Below are 16,889 nucleotides of genomic sequence, written 5' to 3'. Positions count from 1 at the left end.
CTCAGGTGTTAGATGATGGCTTTCTTTATTAAAAGCTGAGATAACCACGTATTTCCTTCTAAATCAATCAAATTTGATTTAGACAAATAAGTGTAAAATAAGAAAGATAAGCATACTTCCCATTTATAGTAACATCATTGATATCAACCTAAGAGAACATGAATTGTTAACAACAAATTTATACAACTATAGCAACATTAAACTGTCAAAGAGAGTTGATGCATTCTCCAGAAAATCTGTAAACAGAGAGCATATCATTAATCAATTCGGATGCATTTAGTAAGTTTGATGCGTAATTACTTTTTGTTAACTCAAATTATACAAATCTAAAATTAGACGCTTTCATAAATTAGCCTCCTCCTACATGATACATGCCCTCTAAGGCTGACAAAGAATATCGAATGTGTTTGAAAAACGCAATCTTACAAAGAAAATGATTTAATTATGTCCAGTAGTCTGTACAGCATAGACACCGCCTAGATAAAAAGGAGTAGATTTCAATTTGCATCCCACTACTTCAGTCTATTCTTAGTAATTTGCATCTTCATAATCTGAATGCACCAAAGTCTACATCCCTTCTGTGTAAGATCACTTACACTATATTTCAGAGATTCTTTTTTTGGAACAGAAAAAAGAGAAAGAGAAAGATTTAACATATTTAGAAGGAGAGGAAAGCAAACCTATTGATTTGCGAAGAAATTATTTTTATATTTGTATCAAATTTTTCTTTTTACACTTTTGGAAAGATCCGGAGAGAAAACAAATAACTTATTTTCTGTTTCATTCTCTTCTTTCTAAAACTTTGGGAAGACCAAGTAGGGGGCATTTAGATGAACACTGAGAATGAGAACCTAAATGAGAGTGGAATATATGGGAACGAAAATGATATGGAAACCTAGAGGATATATAAAGAATGTGCTTCCATTCATACAACCAAATTATTGATTCAAATACCGAAACACCCCATTAAGGTTCCAATTCCCGTTCACGGACCTCACTAATCATGATTCAAACAGCCCTTAGCAGGAGGCTTAAAAAATGAATCAATGCAGAACTTTTCTTTCAAAACTTCCTGGAGAAGTAGAACACGTACTGTCTTTAAAACATGACATGTATATTTTGGGTGTTATTTCGGTACTTCTGGACTTCTAGTACTAATTTTAAAGTCTGACAGATTCATGAATTAAAACAAACTAAACTATTACTTATAAGGTTGAGTGATAAACAATACTGGTAAACACGTTGAGTATAACCCTGACTTTACAATGAGCTCTCGTAGACTCGTACCATAATAACTGATGATTTTAGTATTATTTGGACTAAAATAACTTTTTGCATTAACATACTCAGCGATTTCTTTACAATTTCTAAAGTTTTCGGAATGATGTACTCCAATTCTTGGTACCGGCCAATGCAAATTGTGGAAATGCATGTGATATAACAAGTACTTGAATTTATTGATGCACACGCTTTCCCACTACATAAAACTACTCATCTTTCTGTGATCTGTATCTTAACAAGTACTGTACTTTCTGAACTAGCACAGTAACATGGGGCATGAGATATTAAAACATGATCTAACATCGAAATCTATGTAAGCTTAAGAATACTTGCTTTACTGGCTAGTTGACGTTGACGCAATTAGTCAATGAAAAATATTATACATATTCTCAAAATTCATTGCATAAGAATTAGGAAAAGTAATGCTGAAGTTTCTGCTACAACTACAAGTTTCAATGGTTTAGACAAAACTAATGTTAAAAAAAAGTCCTTAATTTGTGGGTGAAGTTTTTGTTATTTTCAGTACTCTTTCATCTACTATGTCAAATTTCAGACTGACGAATTTATAGATATGCTTGTTTCAATTTCTTACTAATATTCTTGGAATGTGAGGCTATCGGTTTCTTGGCTCTACCCTCATAAATATACCTACTTTTGCGGCATAGCCTTCCATTTTTCATTCTTTCCGACTAAGCACTGTAGATGAAACCAATGTGACACCCGGGTTCTAAACTAAAGGAATGAGTTATGCTTGAGTTTAGTAATACACTCAATATCCCAAAAATACTGCTAATTACAATTACAAAAAAACCTACTCACTGAATTACAACCCTCTACCCTCTCAGATGTGAACATTGATCTCTCCTCCCATCTCTTTTTTCCAGTGTAAAGTTTCCTTATGCACGACCAGGGTAGTCAGCTGCAACAGAACCAATAAGAGCACAAATGAAACACATATCATGTTGTTAAAGCCTAATAGGACGTTGGCATCCAAATTTATACCTAAAGAACTACAATATAAACAAAATAATATGAAAAAGTTCTTGCTTCAAAGCCAGGATCTTTCTTTGACTTCTAGGATTATAGGTAACTAGCTAGGTAAAGTATGCGTAACTTTTATCCAGCCACAGCCAGGATATAGTAGATATGTTTGGTTTGCGTAAATTGCAACTGGAAAAAAGACAGGAAATTGATGAATTGATGAGCAAATAAGAAGTGAAGCATGCCAAAGTGGTTTATGTGGATCGCAAGGTATCAATTCATTACCAAATGTGTATCACAATGCATCGTGAAATTACAAAAATTCAGTGATTAACCCTACTGCACCTATACCCATACAATATTGAGAGTAACTCTGGCTTTTTCCCCTCCCAGGAGAAGACGTTCATGCTAAGAAACATAACACTAATCATTTTGGAGTGACTGAGGTTCATGTAACTGTTTGAATTTGTATGATCCAAATAGTAGTGGCGTACTGCAATGCTTCGATTTTAATGATTTTAGAAACATGCTGGGAACCTTTCTTTGAAGAACACTTTTTAAAATGGGTAACTAGATTTATTTAAGAAATAAGAGAATATTTAATTTTTGTGTCGTAGGAAAAGTTGTGTTATAGAGCTCATGAGTAGTGAATTTTGACAGAATGTTAATCTAGAAAACAGTGAGCTGTAAATTTTCAATGAACCAAGAAAAGAGAATAGATGCTTACCTAAATAACCAGAACAGTGATAGAAATCATCACAGAGAACCAATGCGTCAATCCTCCTCTTCACTTCCATTTCTATGCTGCTGAGGCGGAAGCTGCTGCTGCTGCGGCTGTTGCCGATCCAACTGCCGGGGCTGCGCCAATGCCAAACCTTGCTGCTGCTGTGTTGGTTCCAACTGTTGGGGTTGTGCCAGTGCCAAACCATGCTGCTGCTGCTCCTCAAGAAAAGTTTGTGTGGCCTGAAGTTGATGATGAGGCTGATCATTTGTTGTATGTTGCCGAGCCTGATAAGGACCTTCAAAAGAACCCAAAACCAATGCAGGCGTCATGCCGTCTGAAACACTCATGTGACTGAACACAGCACCCTGAATATGGTCTAGGCCCTGGCCTGTCACATCATACCTCGTAGGGTCAGACTGACGTCCTTGCTGTTGTGTTAAGACCGCCTGTTGCTGCTCATAATTCCTCAACATTTCCTGTTCTCTAGCAGCTGCCACCACTGCAGCTACTTGCTGAGCCTCCATGATTTGTTGATAGTTGTGCTGCTGTTGGGTCACATGATTATGTGGAGACCCGCCCATCATTTGAGATGGTTGCATACTGTATGGCATCATCTGAGACGGTTGTTGCTGGTACGGGGGAATGAAATTTCCTGGAGCTGGGAGTATAGGCAACATTGCAGAAGGCCCGATGTATGTTGATAATTCTTTCTTGGCAGTAAACAAGTCCATCTGAACCTGCTTCAGCTTGTGCTGGAGGATAGAGATTAATCCCACACATCCGTAAATAGGGTCCCGGAGGCGAGCATCAGCCTCATAGGCCAGAGAGTTGACAGCGTCTTCTCGTTGTACTGCAGGTAAATCATTGAGCAGTTTGGCCACATTGCTTGCACCAAACACCTTGTGAACATTAGCAAACTTTTGAGGTTGATCCGGTGGGAAATAGGGTGCGAATACACATTCTTGTGTGCATTTTCTCCGGAGTAACTTGCAAGCTGCACATGGAGAGTTTGATGATGACATTTTTGTTCTTCTCTTGGCCCTGCATTAATTAATTGGTTTTCACCTAATCGGTTAAAGAAATGACAGGTAATGAATTGTTTTGGAGGGAGCAAGAGTTGACTAATGACATTTATAAAAGATTACTAAAATCATGGATTCTCTAAAATACACACGCACACACATTAATGGCAATTCAAGGAAGCATCTGCTGAAGAGATTGTACATTTGACTATTCTATCTTACAAACTCAACAGATAGTATAAGAATCACGAGTTGCAGACTTGCAGTACTTCATACAAATCACCCCGTAATAGTAACAAAACTCACTCATCATAGCGGTATAATTGACCTGTAAATACAACAAATCACTTCAGTTGATAAATTATCACAACTGATGGTTTTGATGAGGCCTTAGTTTGCATTATTAAAGTATATATAAATCCAAACACACACTAATTATACAGATAGAAAAGGCGAAGCTAGTCCTAATAACATTCCGTCTCTTCAGCCGCAAGATAATCAGGCGCGGCTAGGGAAAATGAAGTAAAGAAAATGTGATCCTCGATCAACTTAGATAACAACTATTGATTCTTAGCCAAAGTTTTCCATAAAATACAAACTTATAAGAAGAACTGCACAAAGTTAAAATGCAAGAAAAAAATCCTCAAGCAAATCCCGACAAATATTTTCGATTCCAGAAGTTCAAAAAGAAACCAATCCAAACAATAAGGTCCGTCGGTTCCATATTCAATTTTGTTCAAAAGATATTATCATAATCTGAATAATTAAAAATTCAATAAATTTACCTTAATTTAAATTCATCCGAAGCTAGCTTAGATTAAAATAAAGTTGAACTTCAACGTCCATGCCCTCCATAATAATCTGTAGAAAACACAAAGTAAGAAATCAAATGCGTACTATTTGATTACAGATTATTGCACAAACATGCACCATTTTGGATCGAAAACTCCCGGCCGATACGAGGAATATGATTAAACCTTGTGTTTAGAGGGGGAAAACAAGGATGCATGTGTAGAGAGGGCATTAGGGCTAGGTTTTGGAAAAAAAGTCTTTTCTAAAAAACATGATCTGGTTCTACTATTTGGTTGTCGCCGGAATGATCTGAAATCCTGGTTACCTTGTGGAAAAAATTTCCACTTTTATATTTTTTGTTTCAAATGTCAAAATAATATATATGGTCATCTTTTCATAATTTAAATGTATATACATTTTTTAACATATTTAAAATAACATTTTTAGATAAAATATAATTAAAGATCACAAATAAAATATGAATAGATTGAATAATGAAACTTTATAATTATATGACTCTAAATAAATATACAATTTTGTAGTTTTTTTAAGAAAATCCAATTAATAATTATATATAATTTTTTTGAAAAATTTTCAACGAAATAACTCATAGCCAAGTTCTAAAAAGGAGTCTTTTCTTTATTAATATAACATATAAATTATTATTTATTATATTATTAAGTTCTCTCCTGTAATTTTAAAATTAATTTGAAAAATTATATAATTATAATTTTCATCAAACTAACAAAATAATTATTAAAGTTAACTACTTTGAAATTTTTTATTTACAAATATGTATTATACTTTTTAATTTAAAAATATGATATTATAGTATTGAAAATTTATAAGGTCCATAAGTTAAGTTAACAATATATTGGTTGTTTACTTCGCTATTTTTTTGTTAACTTTCTAACTAAACTTACAAAATTGTTAATTAACCATATAAAATTAAAAATGAAAAAAATAAAAAAAATGTTTGTGTTTAGTAGAGATTGATCTTAGTTGTTTGACTAGCAGCCGTGTTTTTTTATTTTTCTGAGTTTAGAAAACATCAAAATATTTGTTTTATAATTTGAAAAACACGGGAAACCCATGTTTTCTATTTTTCCAGTTTTTTGTTTAGAAAATTTTGCATTTGAACATGTTTTTAATTTTTTCTAATTTTCTTAGAAATTTTTTTGGAGAACAGTTGAAATAAAAAAGCCGTAAATATTTTTATTAAAATACACAGAAAATATTTTTATTTAAAAAATATTTCAAAATCAATTAAGGTATTAAACCAAAACAAATCAAACATACTCATTATTTCAAAAAATTAAACATACTCATTATAACCCGCTTAGAAAGGGGTCTTAGAAGGGTAACATATAAGGAGCTCTGCCCCTCTTCTAAAATTAAAATTTTTAGGGAAGCTATTTCCGTGACCTCCGGCTTAATGAAAAACAAGACAAATGTGTATATGAGCGTTACCCGAGCCCATGACATACTTCACATGAGATTTAATGTGAACAATCCACATCGGTGTCTGTAAAAAAAGGTGTGACCAGTGAGAAGATTCAAGAACCGACTCCTATATTTAAGGTTCTAATCCGCCACTTCTCCACTTTCCTGTTCTTGACCATCCTTGCACTTTGATCTCGTATACTCTCTTTTATTTATCAGTTTTTTAATGAAAATTGAAATATAATCCTTTTTGGATAAGATCTTGTTGAGTACCTTATTATCATATTTTTTAGTTGTTGAAGTATAATTTAATGTTGTTCGTTCTCAGGAAAGGACTAAATCAATATAAACACAAGTATATGATTTCTTAATATCTAGAAGTGTGTAGAAATAATTGGTGTCTTGTGATTAACTAAATTAAACTAATATGAAATTAAAACGAAATTTATAAATAAGGAAAAGTAACCCGAGAACTAGGGTTCTTCAATTGGTTCAATGAATGTTGATGTATTGCGATATTTACTTCTCGTACTTTGCTAAAAATAATCCTTCTAAAGTTTATACTGTTCTCTCCCAAGATACAAAATAATGTCTCACATGATCAATTGAAATAAAATCATAAACTATTAAGACCGAAGAATTATAAATTTCATAGCTTGCATATTAATCTCGCAATCAATAATTAAATTATGTCTATCATATCATGAACAAGAATTATGAATTCTCTCTCAATTCATCACAACTCCTATATATACAATTAAAGGTTCATGACTCCCTTAATTGGGTTAAGTCCTCAATGATAGATTAGTAAAGTAAAGAAAGCGCACTACAATTAAACAAACATATATTACCAACGAATACTACCTAATTCTCAGAGAATTAGTTACTCACCATAAAGATATAGAATAAACATATATTGATAAGTAATTTACTGATAAGCAACGTTATGAGTATAAGAGTTTAGAGTAAAGAAATTATAACTTGCAGAATCTCTTGAGAATCGGATAGAATCCCTTCAATCCTTACTCAAAATCTCATACCAAGCCTCTTTATCTCTCGTATAAACGCGATATCCATGATAAACCCTGATACTATTATTAATATACTTGGATGGGCTTTTAAAAAGCCTTACAATATGTTAAAAGGAGACTTTCAACTACATAAATAATTTGTACTATTTAAATTTTCGTCCAGGTACAAGGCCTTGAACATTAGCTTGAAGCCCTTAAAATCAGCACTTACAAGGCCTTGAATATCGGCTTTGATTCAAGGCCTTGAAAAAATCTAACATGCCCTTCTTCTCAACTCCTTTATTTTTCTCTTTTCCATCTAAAGTTATCCTACAAATATGAGAAATTCTTCATAGCATACATCCAAATAAAAATACTAATAAAATTACTAATCAAGTATAAAACAATTACAAAATAAGGATAAATGAGAGAAAGCATACTAAGAAATATGCATAAATATGGCATGCATCAAATACCCCCCAACTTAACCTTTGCTCATCCTCTAGTAAGATAGTATAACATATCTACTAAATATTGACTATACCACTTTCGTAGGTGATCACGGTTGCATTTGGCATATGCAATAAGCCCTTTAAACCCCTAAGTAGTCGTAGTGGACGAGTGAGGTCTCGTGAGGGCCTATAATGAATGTACCCTACAAAATTAATCTAAGACAACTATAACTATCTAAATGAATGTAACTAAATGGGTAAAATTATAAAGGATCTCAAATATTATAGTGTATGCGAAGTCGGATATAACCTTCAAAATATGGAACAAATTTAGACACATCAAGCTCAGACCACAATATCACCACATAGCAAAGACAAGTACAAATGTGCATGTGTGATTAGCTTAACAATATGCTCTCCACTGAACCAAGAACAAAGACATATAAGTTTCAACATGACAAGTTATGCGAGTTAATAACTCCCAAGTTGAGTATTAGAATAGATCTTAAACAATTCGTTACTTAGCATAAGCCATCGTTCAAGTTTAGCACATGATGTTCATGTCTTTTTTTATTTAATACTAATATATATATATATATATATATGGTTTTTTAAAATTCTCGGTCTAAGGTTGGGTGGCTCCTCAGTGTAAATGAGTTACGACCACCATAAGAATCCACAAGCCCGGTCTAAGATTCGGTGGCTCCTCGGTGTAAGTGAGTTACGCCCTCCAAAAGACCTTGCAAACCATATTATCCATGTATATTAAGTAGGTAATTTAACCGTGCAATGGTCGCGATCCCTAAAGATTTATGCAGTAATACCCATGTACCGAGTGTTGGATCAGGAATGCCAACCATAAAAGGCTTTAGCTAACTAGGCACGAAGTCCCTTTAAATATAATTAATTGAGTATTAATGAGCCCAACCTAGTCAAGTATACCATTTTTTTTCTTTTTTTGCGTGTAATTTATTACTACTATCATTCATCTATTATTTTTCAAAGACATTTACACCCCAGAGTCTTCCCCAAACTTAAGCGTTTATGTACTAAACTCAAAAGAGAATAGTCAATATTATAATCATCAACAAGTAGCTACCAATCAAGAAATAAAAATATCTAAATCTCAATTCAAGAGCATAATAAAAGTGTGTCAAGAAATAAAATCTGCACCAGTGACACTACGCATGTAACATCATTAAAACGTGATCATAACAAGACTTAGTCAAAAAATAAGCTACACAAAATATCATCATCAGTCACTGACTTGGACTAATACTAATATGAGATCAGGATATGATATATGCAATGCAACTACATGATACAATGATTTTGTTTTTTCCTTATACACATTTTGTACTTGTTGAAATTTTTCTCCTTCATCTACATAGTCCATTTTACATAAGTCTTATACATATAATTAAATCTGATATAATACCACATAAGATGAAGTCCTTGGGTTTCCTCCTAAGTAGCGCTTTTTTAACGTCATTAGTTTGACATAATTTATTTATTATTTTTTTAATTTTTATGGTGAAAATTTGAAGATCGTCTCAAATGGTCTAAGTGTAAAATCTACTTTATTTACACATTGAAATTCACGTGCAAGAGAAGAATTCTCATCAATTTCAGCTTCCACCCCAAGGGCGTGATCATTGACTTCTTTCATAACATGCACCGCATAACACTCGGTTTTAACTTGTTGAGCAAGATTGAAGTTGTATGTATAACTCAACAATATTGGTCCAGATAACTCAACATAGAACAAGGACATTGAAATAATCTATGTTTCGCTGGAATATGTACAGACTGTTTACTGGACATATATACAAAAGGTTTTGTTAGCTACAGTGAAGAAGACGTCAACAGTGCTCCGTATGAAGTTCATTAATATGTTCAGTTATCGGAGGAATAAGGTTGGAGTCATTCGAAGCAGTTATCAGAATCAGTGTGAAGAGCTCAAGGATTCCTAGTGTAGTTGCTTATATTTGGTAGAAGACTTAACAGGGGTGTGTACGGGTATAATACGAAGGCCTGAGAGTAGAACTAGTCGTCTGTGAACCAGACCCGTGCACTAGACGTCAGTGATCCATGAAAGGAAACAGAGTATTATTTTTAGAAATACTATTAAGTGGTTTTGGTACTCGAGTAGACTGGAAATATTTTAAGGTACGAAAACCCGGAGATTAGAAGACTTGCAGATACAGAGGAGTACAACCAGAGGATTTATTTTTAATCAATGGCTGGTTTTTTTTATTAAATGAATAAATGGAAATCAATTCATTCATTTATTTAATTATTATATGGACCATTGATTTTAAATAAATAAATTAATATTTGTTTTTTAATTTAAATAAATCAATGAAAACTAATATTTCATTTATTTATTCATTTTGTAAACATCAAATGTTTTTTTATTTACTTAATTTTACCAACCACTTTGCATGCATGAAGTCAGTTGTGCTTGTTTATTTATTAAACAAAAGAAATGAATTCGGTTATTCAATCAAAATAAAGCAGTGTAACTTTGTCTGTTTGGAAATAAAAGAAACCAGGCAGGTACAAAGCTTTGCTAAATAGAAAGATTGGCAGCCTATGGTTGATAAGCCGCGGGGCCCGTGTTAGATATATTTATGATGTCATGTCTAATTTGATTTGTTTAGTTTCGGAAATTAATATCAGAACTTAACTGGAAAACAAAACTTACTGAAGACAAGAAGTTATCAGAACTTAAACCATCAAGACTTACATCAGAACTTAAATACGGATACACTTTGATAAGTGGCATTTTATACCACTTAGGACGTCATATAATAGCTTGAATTGGTGTCTTAAAATCAAGTATTTTGTGTATTTGATGCATTTTTCTAGTATTTGTGCATTTCAGGGTATTAATTGCATTTCGGGAGAGATTTCATCAATAATAAGCCTTGACATGTGTTTAGCATTGCAAGTGGGAAGATAGGAGCAGATTGCAGCGAAGAAACGGAAGAAAAATAGAGCAGTTTTCAGAAGGGGGCTGAGCGCCCGCTCAGCTATGCTGAGCGCCCGCTCAGGAATGCTGAGCGGCCGCGCAGGGACGGATTTTCAAAATTAATATTTTAGACTCCTATTTTTGTTTGACTTCCAACTTCTGAGTTAGCTGTGCTTTATGGGACTCCTATTTAAGTAGATTTCAGAGACGTTGCACAAATGTTGGATCGTAGTATTAATCGTAATATATAAGGAAAAAGACCGTTTTAGCACACCGCAACGAAGAGGAAGCATATTTTCTTGTGATTCTTTATTTCGTTGTAACGTTGGATGCTAGTTTTCTTTACTTTGAACCTATTTACTCTTGTGACGTACTCTGGTTTAATATAAGTAGTTTTAGTTATTATTCTCGTGTGTTATTATCATATTTTCATATGAACCCATGATGATGATGAGTGCTATCATGGGCTAATCGTGATCATGGGGTCGTAACGGATTTACTATGGAATTCTTTAGTTAGTTGTTTAATACCTTAGTGTGTGATGATTGTATGATATCTAGTATTGGTTGTGCGTATTCGTCTTATGTGCGTCGCGAACATATAAGATAGGGTGTTAATCTCTTGTGAAGCGACGGTGGATCTTGAGATTTAGAACTTGACATGCTAGCATAGGTTCATGTAAGAGTATGCATGATTAGTGGGTAACTCTAACCATTTTATTCGCCCTGTGTAATCAAAAGGAATAACTTGTGCTTAAATCGTTATGTTGTCAATTTTTGTAGACATATAGGGACTCAACATAATTGATGCCTATTCAACTTCTATCTTAATTGTGGATGCTTGGTAGAATGGTATTAGTACAATGAAAGTTGGCTTTTATCAGTTTCGTGTTATTCGATTAATATCATCATTGTTGCATGCTAAGGGTAATAACAATAGCTATTGAAGGAAGTAGTAATGAAGTTGTGATCTCATGAATATTTTAATATTATTAATTCAAGTGTTAATTAAGTATTTAATAATAGTAGTTAATTATAGTTAATAATTAGTTAATCAAATCTAAGTGTTATTGTCTTAACATTGAGAAGTAATCATACACTGGTGAGTGAGTTTAATTGAACATAATTAGTCTGAGTCTATGTGGGAACGAACTAGAAAGTATTCTATATTACTTGCGAACGCGTATACTTGCGTGTGTTATTAGCGCGTGTTTTCGCCCTAACAAGTTTTTGGCGCCGCTGCCGGGGACTCGGCGTATTTGTTTAGTTTATGTACTTACCATCATTGGTCATTAGGACTCAGTGAATAAGACGTCTTACTTATTATTTCCGGTTGTGTTTCAGGTACTTTAGCGAGCGTTTATGGAAACTCATTCTCGTACTCGCAAGAGGACTTTAGATACAGCTGAAGAGACAGACGAAGTTCTTGATATTCCAGAGAAGATAGAGTTTGAAGATTCGGATTCAGGAAGTGAGCAGAAAGAACCATTAATCATGGGTGATCGTATTGTTCCCGCAGATCCAGCTCTTATGGATTTTTCTCGGCCTAAAATTGATGATATTCAGTCTAGCATCATGCACCCAGCTATTGAGGCCAATAACTTTGAAATCAAGCTGGGCACTATTCAGATGGTGCATAATTCTGTTTCTTTCAGAGGTGCTGCGACTGAAGACCCCAACATGCACATAAGGAATTTTGTCGAGATCTGCAGTACTTTCAAATATAATGGTGTGACTGATGAGGCTATCAAGCTGAGGCTTTTCCCATTCTCTCTGAGGGATAAAGCTAAGGACTGGTTACATTCTGAACCAGCTGGGTCTATCACTACTTGGCAAGATCTTGCGCAAAAGTTTCTGGTTAACTTTTATCCAGTGGCGAAGACTGCGGCTATGAGGAGTGCTCTTACTCAGTTTGCGCAGCAACCTACAGAATCTATGTGTGAAGCTTGGGAGCGCTACAAGGAGATGTTGAGAAAGTGTCCACATCATGGAATGCCTGATTGGATGGTGATCACTGGTTTCTATAATGGTTTGGGGGCTCAATCTCGGCCCATGCTCGATGCAGCAGCTGGAGGCGCCTTGTGGGCCAAAAGCTATACTGAGGCTTATAATCTTATTGAGACTATGGTTGCAAATGAGCATCAAAACCCAACTCAAAGGATGATGCCTGGGAAGGTAGCAGGTATTCTGGAAGTCGATGCAGCTACAGCTATTGCAGCGCAGCTCCAAGCGCTGTCTATGAAGGTCGACTCTCTAGCCACCTATAGGGTTAATCAGATAGCTATGGTCTGTGAGCTTTGTGCAGGTTCTCATGCTACGGATCAGTGTTCTCTTGTTAACAAATCTGTTCAGTATGTGAATAATTATCAGCGACAACAGCAGCCTGTGCCAGCTACGTATCATCCTAACAACAGAAATCATCCAAATTTCAGCTGGAGTAATAATCAGAATGCTATTCAGCAACCATATCAGCAAATCATAAGTAAACAGTTCAATCCACCTAGATTCCAACAACCACAACATTATGCTCAAAGGCAATCATATCCTCAAGAAGGAGGTGCAGCTCCACCCTCTAGTGCTGATTTTGAGGAACTTAAGCTGTTGTGCAAAAGTCAGGCGGATTCTATCAAGACCTTGGAAAATCAAATCGGTCAAATAGCCAATGCAGTGCTCAATCGTCAACCTGGCACACTTCCCAGTGATACTGAAGTGCCAGGCACGAGGGTAGTTAAAGAGCAAGTCAAGGCTATTACCTTAAGGTCTGGAAAAGTTACTGATGCTGAAAAAGTAAAAGAAGGAGAAGCTGAAGCCGGTGATGAAGAAGCTAAGCAAAAGGAGAAAGCGGCGGAACCAAGGAAGACTACTGTTGAACACACTCTTCCTGAGGGTAATACAGGGGAGAAACAGCTCTATCCTCCACCACCTTTCCCTAAGAGATTGCAACAATAAAAGCTGGATAAGCAGTTCGGTAAATTTATGGAGGTGTTCAAGAAACTTCACATCAATATACCTTTCGTTGAGGCTCTGGAGCAAATGCCTAGTTATGCGAAATTTATGAAGAGTATTTTTTCAAGGAAGGTGAAACTGGATGACCTTGAGACCGTTGCTCTAACGGAAGAATGCAGTGCTGTGCTGCAACAAAAGTTACCTTCAAAGCTTAAAGATCCAGGTAGCTTCACCATTCCTTGCACCATTGGCTAGTTGTCTTTTGACAAGTGCCTTTGTGATTTGGGAGCAAGCATCAATGTCATGCCGTTGTCGATCTTTAAAAAGTTGAATTTGCCTGATCCAAAGCCCACCTACATGTCTCTATAATTGGCCGATTGTTCTATTACATACCCTGGAGTCATAGTGGAGGATGTGCTAGTAAAGGTGGATAAGCTCTTCTTTCCTGCAGACTTTGTTATTCTGAATTTCGAGGAAGATAAGAAGATTCCCATAATCTTGGGGAGACCTTTCTTGGCTACAGGCCGTACCTTGATAGATGTGCAGAAAGGTAAACTTATGATGCAGGTGCAGGATCAGGATGTGATATTCAATATATTCAAAGCAATGAAATTCCCTACAGAAGATGATGAGTGCTTAAAAGTGGATTTGATTGATTCTGCGGTTACTTCAGAACTTGATCATATGTTAATGTCTGATGCATTAGAGAAGGCCTTAGTGGGGGGATTTTGACAGTGATGATAAGGATGGCAATGAGCAACTATAATATCTAAATGCTTCTCCCTAGAGGCGAAAGCTAGACATGCCATTTGAATCTCTTGGTACTTCTGACCTCAAAAATGCTGAAGGAAAGCTCAGACCATCTATTGAGGAAGCACCTACCTTGGAGCTTAAACCATTGCCTGAACACTTGAGGTATGCTTTTTTAGGTGATGCATCTACTTTACCTGTTATTATTGCATCTGACCTTTCAGGTAGTGAGGAGGACAAGCTCTTAAGGATCTTGAGAGAATTCAAATCGGCTATCGGATGGACTATAGCGAACATCAAAGAGATCAGCCCTTCTTACTGCATGCATACAATTCTTCTAGAAGAGGGTAATAAGCCGACTGTTGAGCAATAGCGCAGACTTAATCCTATCATAAAATAGCGGTGAAGAAAGAAATTCTGAAGTGGCTGGATGCAGGAATCATTTATCCTATTTCTGATAGCTCTTGGGTGAGCCCCGTGCAATGTGTACCTAAGAAAGGAGGTATTACTGTGGTAGCAAATGAGAAGAACGAGCTCATCCCTACGAGAACAGTCACAGGATGGAGAGTATGCATGGACTACAGAAAGTTGAACAAGGCCACGAGGAAGGATCACTTCCCTCTTCCGTTTATTGATCAGATGCTTGACAGGTTGGCCGGTCATGAGTATTATTGTCTTCTGGATGGCTATTCAGGGTATAATCAGATTTGTATTGCACCAGAGGATCAAGAAAAGACTACCTTCACTTGTCCATTTGGCACGTTTGCTTTTTACAGAGTTTCGTTTGGGTTATGTGGCGCACCGACCACTTTTCAGAGATGTATGATGGCTATATTCTCTGACATGATTGGAAATAATGTCGAGGTGTTTATGGACAACTTCTCCATCTTTGAACATTTGTATGTCGAGGTTGCAGTTAGCATAAACTTGATTTACAGGGATAATCTCTTGATTAGCTATTTCCACTTGCAAAGATTCTTTCAAAGGTTCCACTTTTAAGTTCAATTTTTCAGCAAATTCCTTAGATATGAAAGACTTAGTAGCTCCAGAATAATATAGCACATTGGCGGAATTGGAGTTTAGGAGGAGCGTACCTGCTATAACATTGGTGTTCCTCACGGCATCTTTCACAGTCATATTAAAGGTCCTGGCATTCGGCACTCTGTTAGATGCAGCTACACTGCCCCTTGAGCTAGCTGGGGCCGCTGCAGGGCAGTCCTTCCTCATATGTCTTGTCTTCCCACACTGGAAACACTTAGCCGCTTCCTGGTTACAAGCTGTGGTGTAGTGCCCCACCTTACCGCATTTAAAGCATGTCACCGGTTTCTGCATACATTGCCCAGAATGCTTCTTACCACAGCTCTTGCATTCTCGCAGAGGAGGTCGTGGTTGGTTATGATAAGACATTCCCATCTGGTTCCCGCTCCGGGTCACGCTCACTCCCCCTGATCCCCCGAATCCTGTACTGCGGTTGGGTTGGGAGGCCGTCCCCCTGACAAACTTACTAGGGAAGCTTCCCCTCCCACACTCCGGCTTTTACCATCAAACTTTCACTTCTTAGTTTGCTTCATTTTCTGGCTCATTTCACTCCCTGCTTCAGCTATCGTGGCCTTCTGCACTAGGGTGGCATAGTCAGTTATCTCCAGAATTGCCAGCTTGTTCTGAATCCACTGCTTCAATCCCTGTTGAAATCTCTCAGCCTTTTGCTCTTCGGTGCCCACCAACTGTGGCATAAACCTCGACAATTCTGTGAACTTAGCTTCATATTCCGCAACACTCATATTTTCTTGTTTCAGCTCTAGGAACTTTCGCTGCATCTGAACCTTCATAAACTTCGGGACATACTTCTTTAAAAACAACTCAGTGAATCTTTCCCAAGTAACAATCCCTTGGGGCTCCATATTTTTCTTGGCTTCCCACCAATAGTTAGCCTCACCCTTTAAGAGATAAGTGGCAAAATTAGTCTTGTGGGCTTCTTCAGTGCCAATTCGCTCAAAGGTCTTTTCTACCTCTTTTAGCCAAGCCCTGGCCTGAACTGGGTCGGTAACACTATGAAACTCTGGGGGCTTGACCGACTTGAAAGATTTTAATGCATTAGCCATGGCCTGCTGGGGTTGCTGGGGTGGTCATTGCTGCTGCAGGTTTTGCCTCAGAAGTTCTACAAACTGCTCCATAGGGTTCACTGGCATTTCCATCCCCTGAGTATCTTCAGCCTCTGACTCCTCATAGTCCTCATCATCATACTCATTTCGTTCTTCGTTAATTCTTAATGGTGGGGTCTGTGCTCGATGCCCTTGTTCATTATTACTACGCTGGCCGCCAGATGCAGCCGGGCGAGTTCTTGTTACTATTCTCCTTGGCGGCATTTTCCTGTTACATAAACTTATTTAGGTTGTTTTCACTTGCCAATTCTCATACTTCCTGATTTGTTATGACAGTATGTAATTATGCAGGTATGAAAGAAGATTAAACAACAATCTAGAAATCGCAACTAAACAACACGATAATTATACAT

General features: G+C 36.3%; 2 protein-coding genes and 1 non-coding gene across 4 annotated transcripts; all 3 read right to left on the bottom strand.

Annotated features, from left to right (window-relative positions):
- Window positions 1-2,006: 2,006 nt before the first annotated feature.
- Window positions 2,007-5,105, bottom strand: LOC141716988 (LOB domain-containing protein 10-like). Of its 2 annotated transcripts, XM_074519121.1 has the most exons (4): window positions 4,939-5,105; window positions 4,794-4,869; window positions 2,990-4,027; window positions 2,007-2,200 (listed from the first exon to the last, which is right to left on the bottom strand). In XM_074519121.1, exon 3 carries the CDS (start codon window positions 4,006-4,008, stop codon window positions 3,037-3,039), a length of 972 nt encoding a protein of 323 aa, XP_074375222.1. In that variant the 5' UTR covers window positions 4,009-4,027; window positions 4,794-4,869; window positions 4,939-5,105; the 3' UTR covers window positions 2,007-2,200; window positions 2,990-3,036. The 2 variants fall into 2 exon arrangements, with proteins under 2 accessions (XP_074375222.1, XP_074375221.1); XM_074519120.1 differs by having other exon boundaries at window positions 4,794-5,105.
- A 7,460-nt stretch (window positions 5,106-12,565) lies between these two features.
- LOC141721944 (small nucleolar RNA R71) lies at window positions 12,566-12,672 on the bottom strand. Its single transcript, XR_012574984.1, has one exon. It is a non-coding gene; the product is annotated as a small nucleolar RNA R71 (small nucleolar RNA).
- Window positions 12,673-15,924: 3,252 nt separating this feature from the next.
- LOC141719229 (uncharacterized) lies at window positions 15,925-16,476 on the bottom strand. The gene is made up of 2 exons (XM_074521606.1): window positions 16,306-16,476; window positions 15,925-16,197 (listed from the first exon to the last, which is right to left on the bottom strand). The coding sequence occupies exons 1-2, from the start codon at window positions 16,474-16,476 to the stop codon at window positions 15,925-15,927; spliced, it is 444 nt and encodes a 147-aa protein (XP_074377707.1).
- Between the last annotated feature and the right edge of the window lie 413 nt (window positions 16,477-16,889).

The sequence above is a fragment of the Apium graveolens genome, chromosome 4, assembly GCF_009905375.1.
Source record: "Apium graveolens cultivar Ventura chromosome 4, ASM990537v1, whole genome shotgun sequence".
In the NCBI taxonomy this organism is placed as follows: domain Eukaryota; kingdom Viridiplantae; phylum Streptophyta; class Magnoliopsida; order Apiales; family Apiaceae; genus Apium; species Apium graveolens.
Note: the sequence above shows the minus strand (reverse complement) of the source record. Positions and strands in the feature narration are given on the sequence as shown.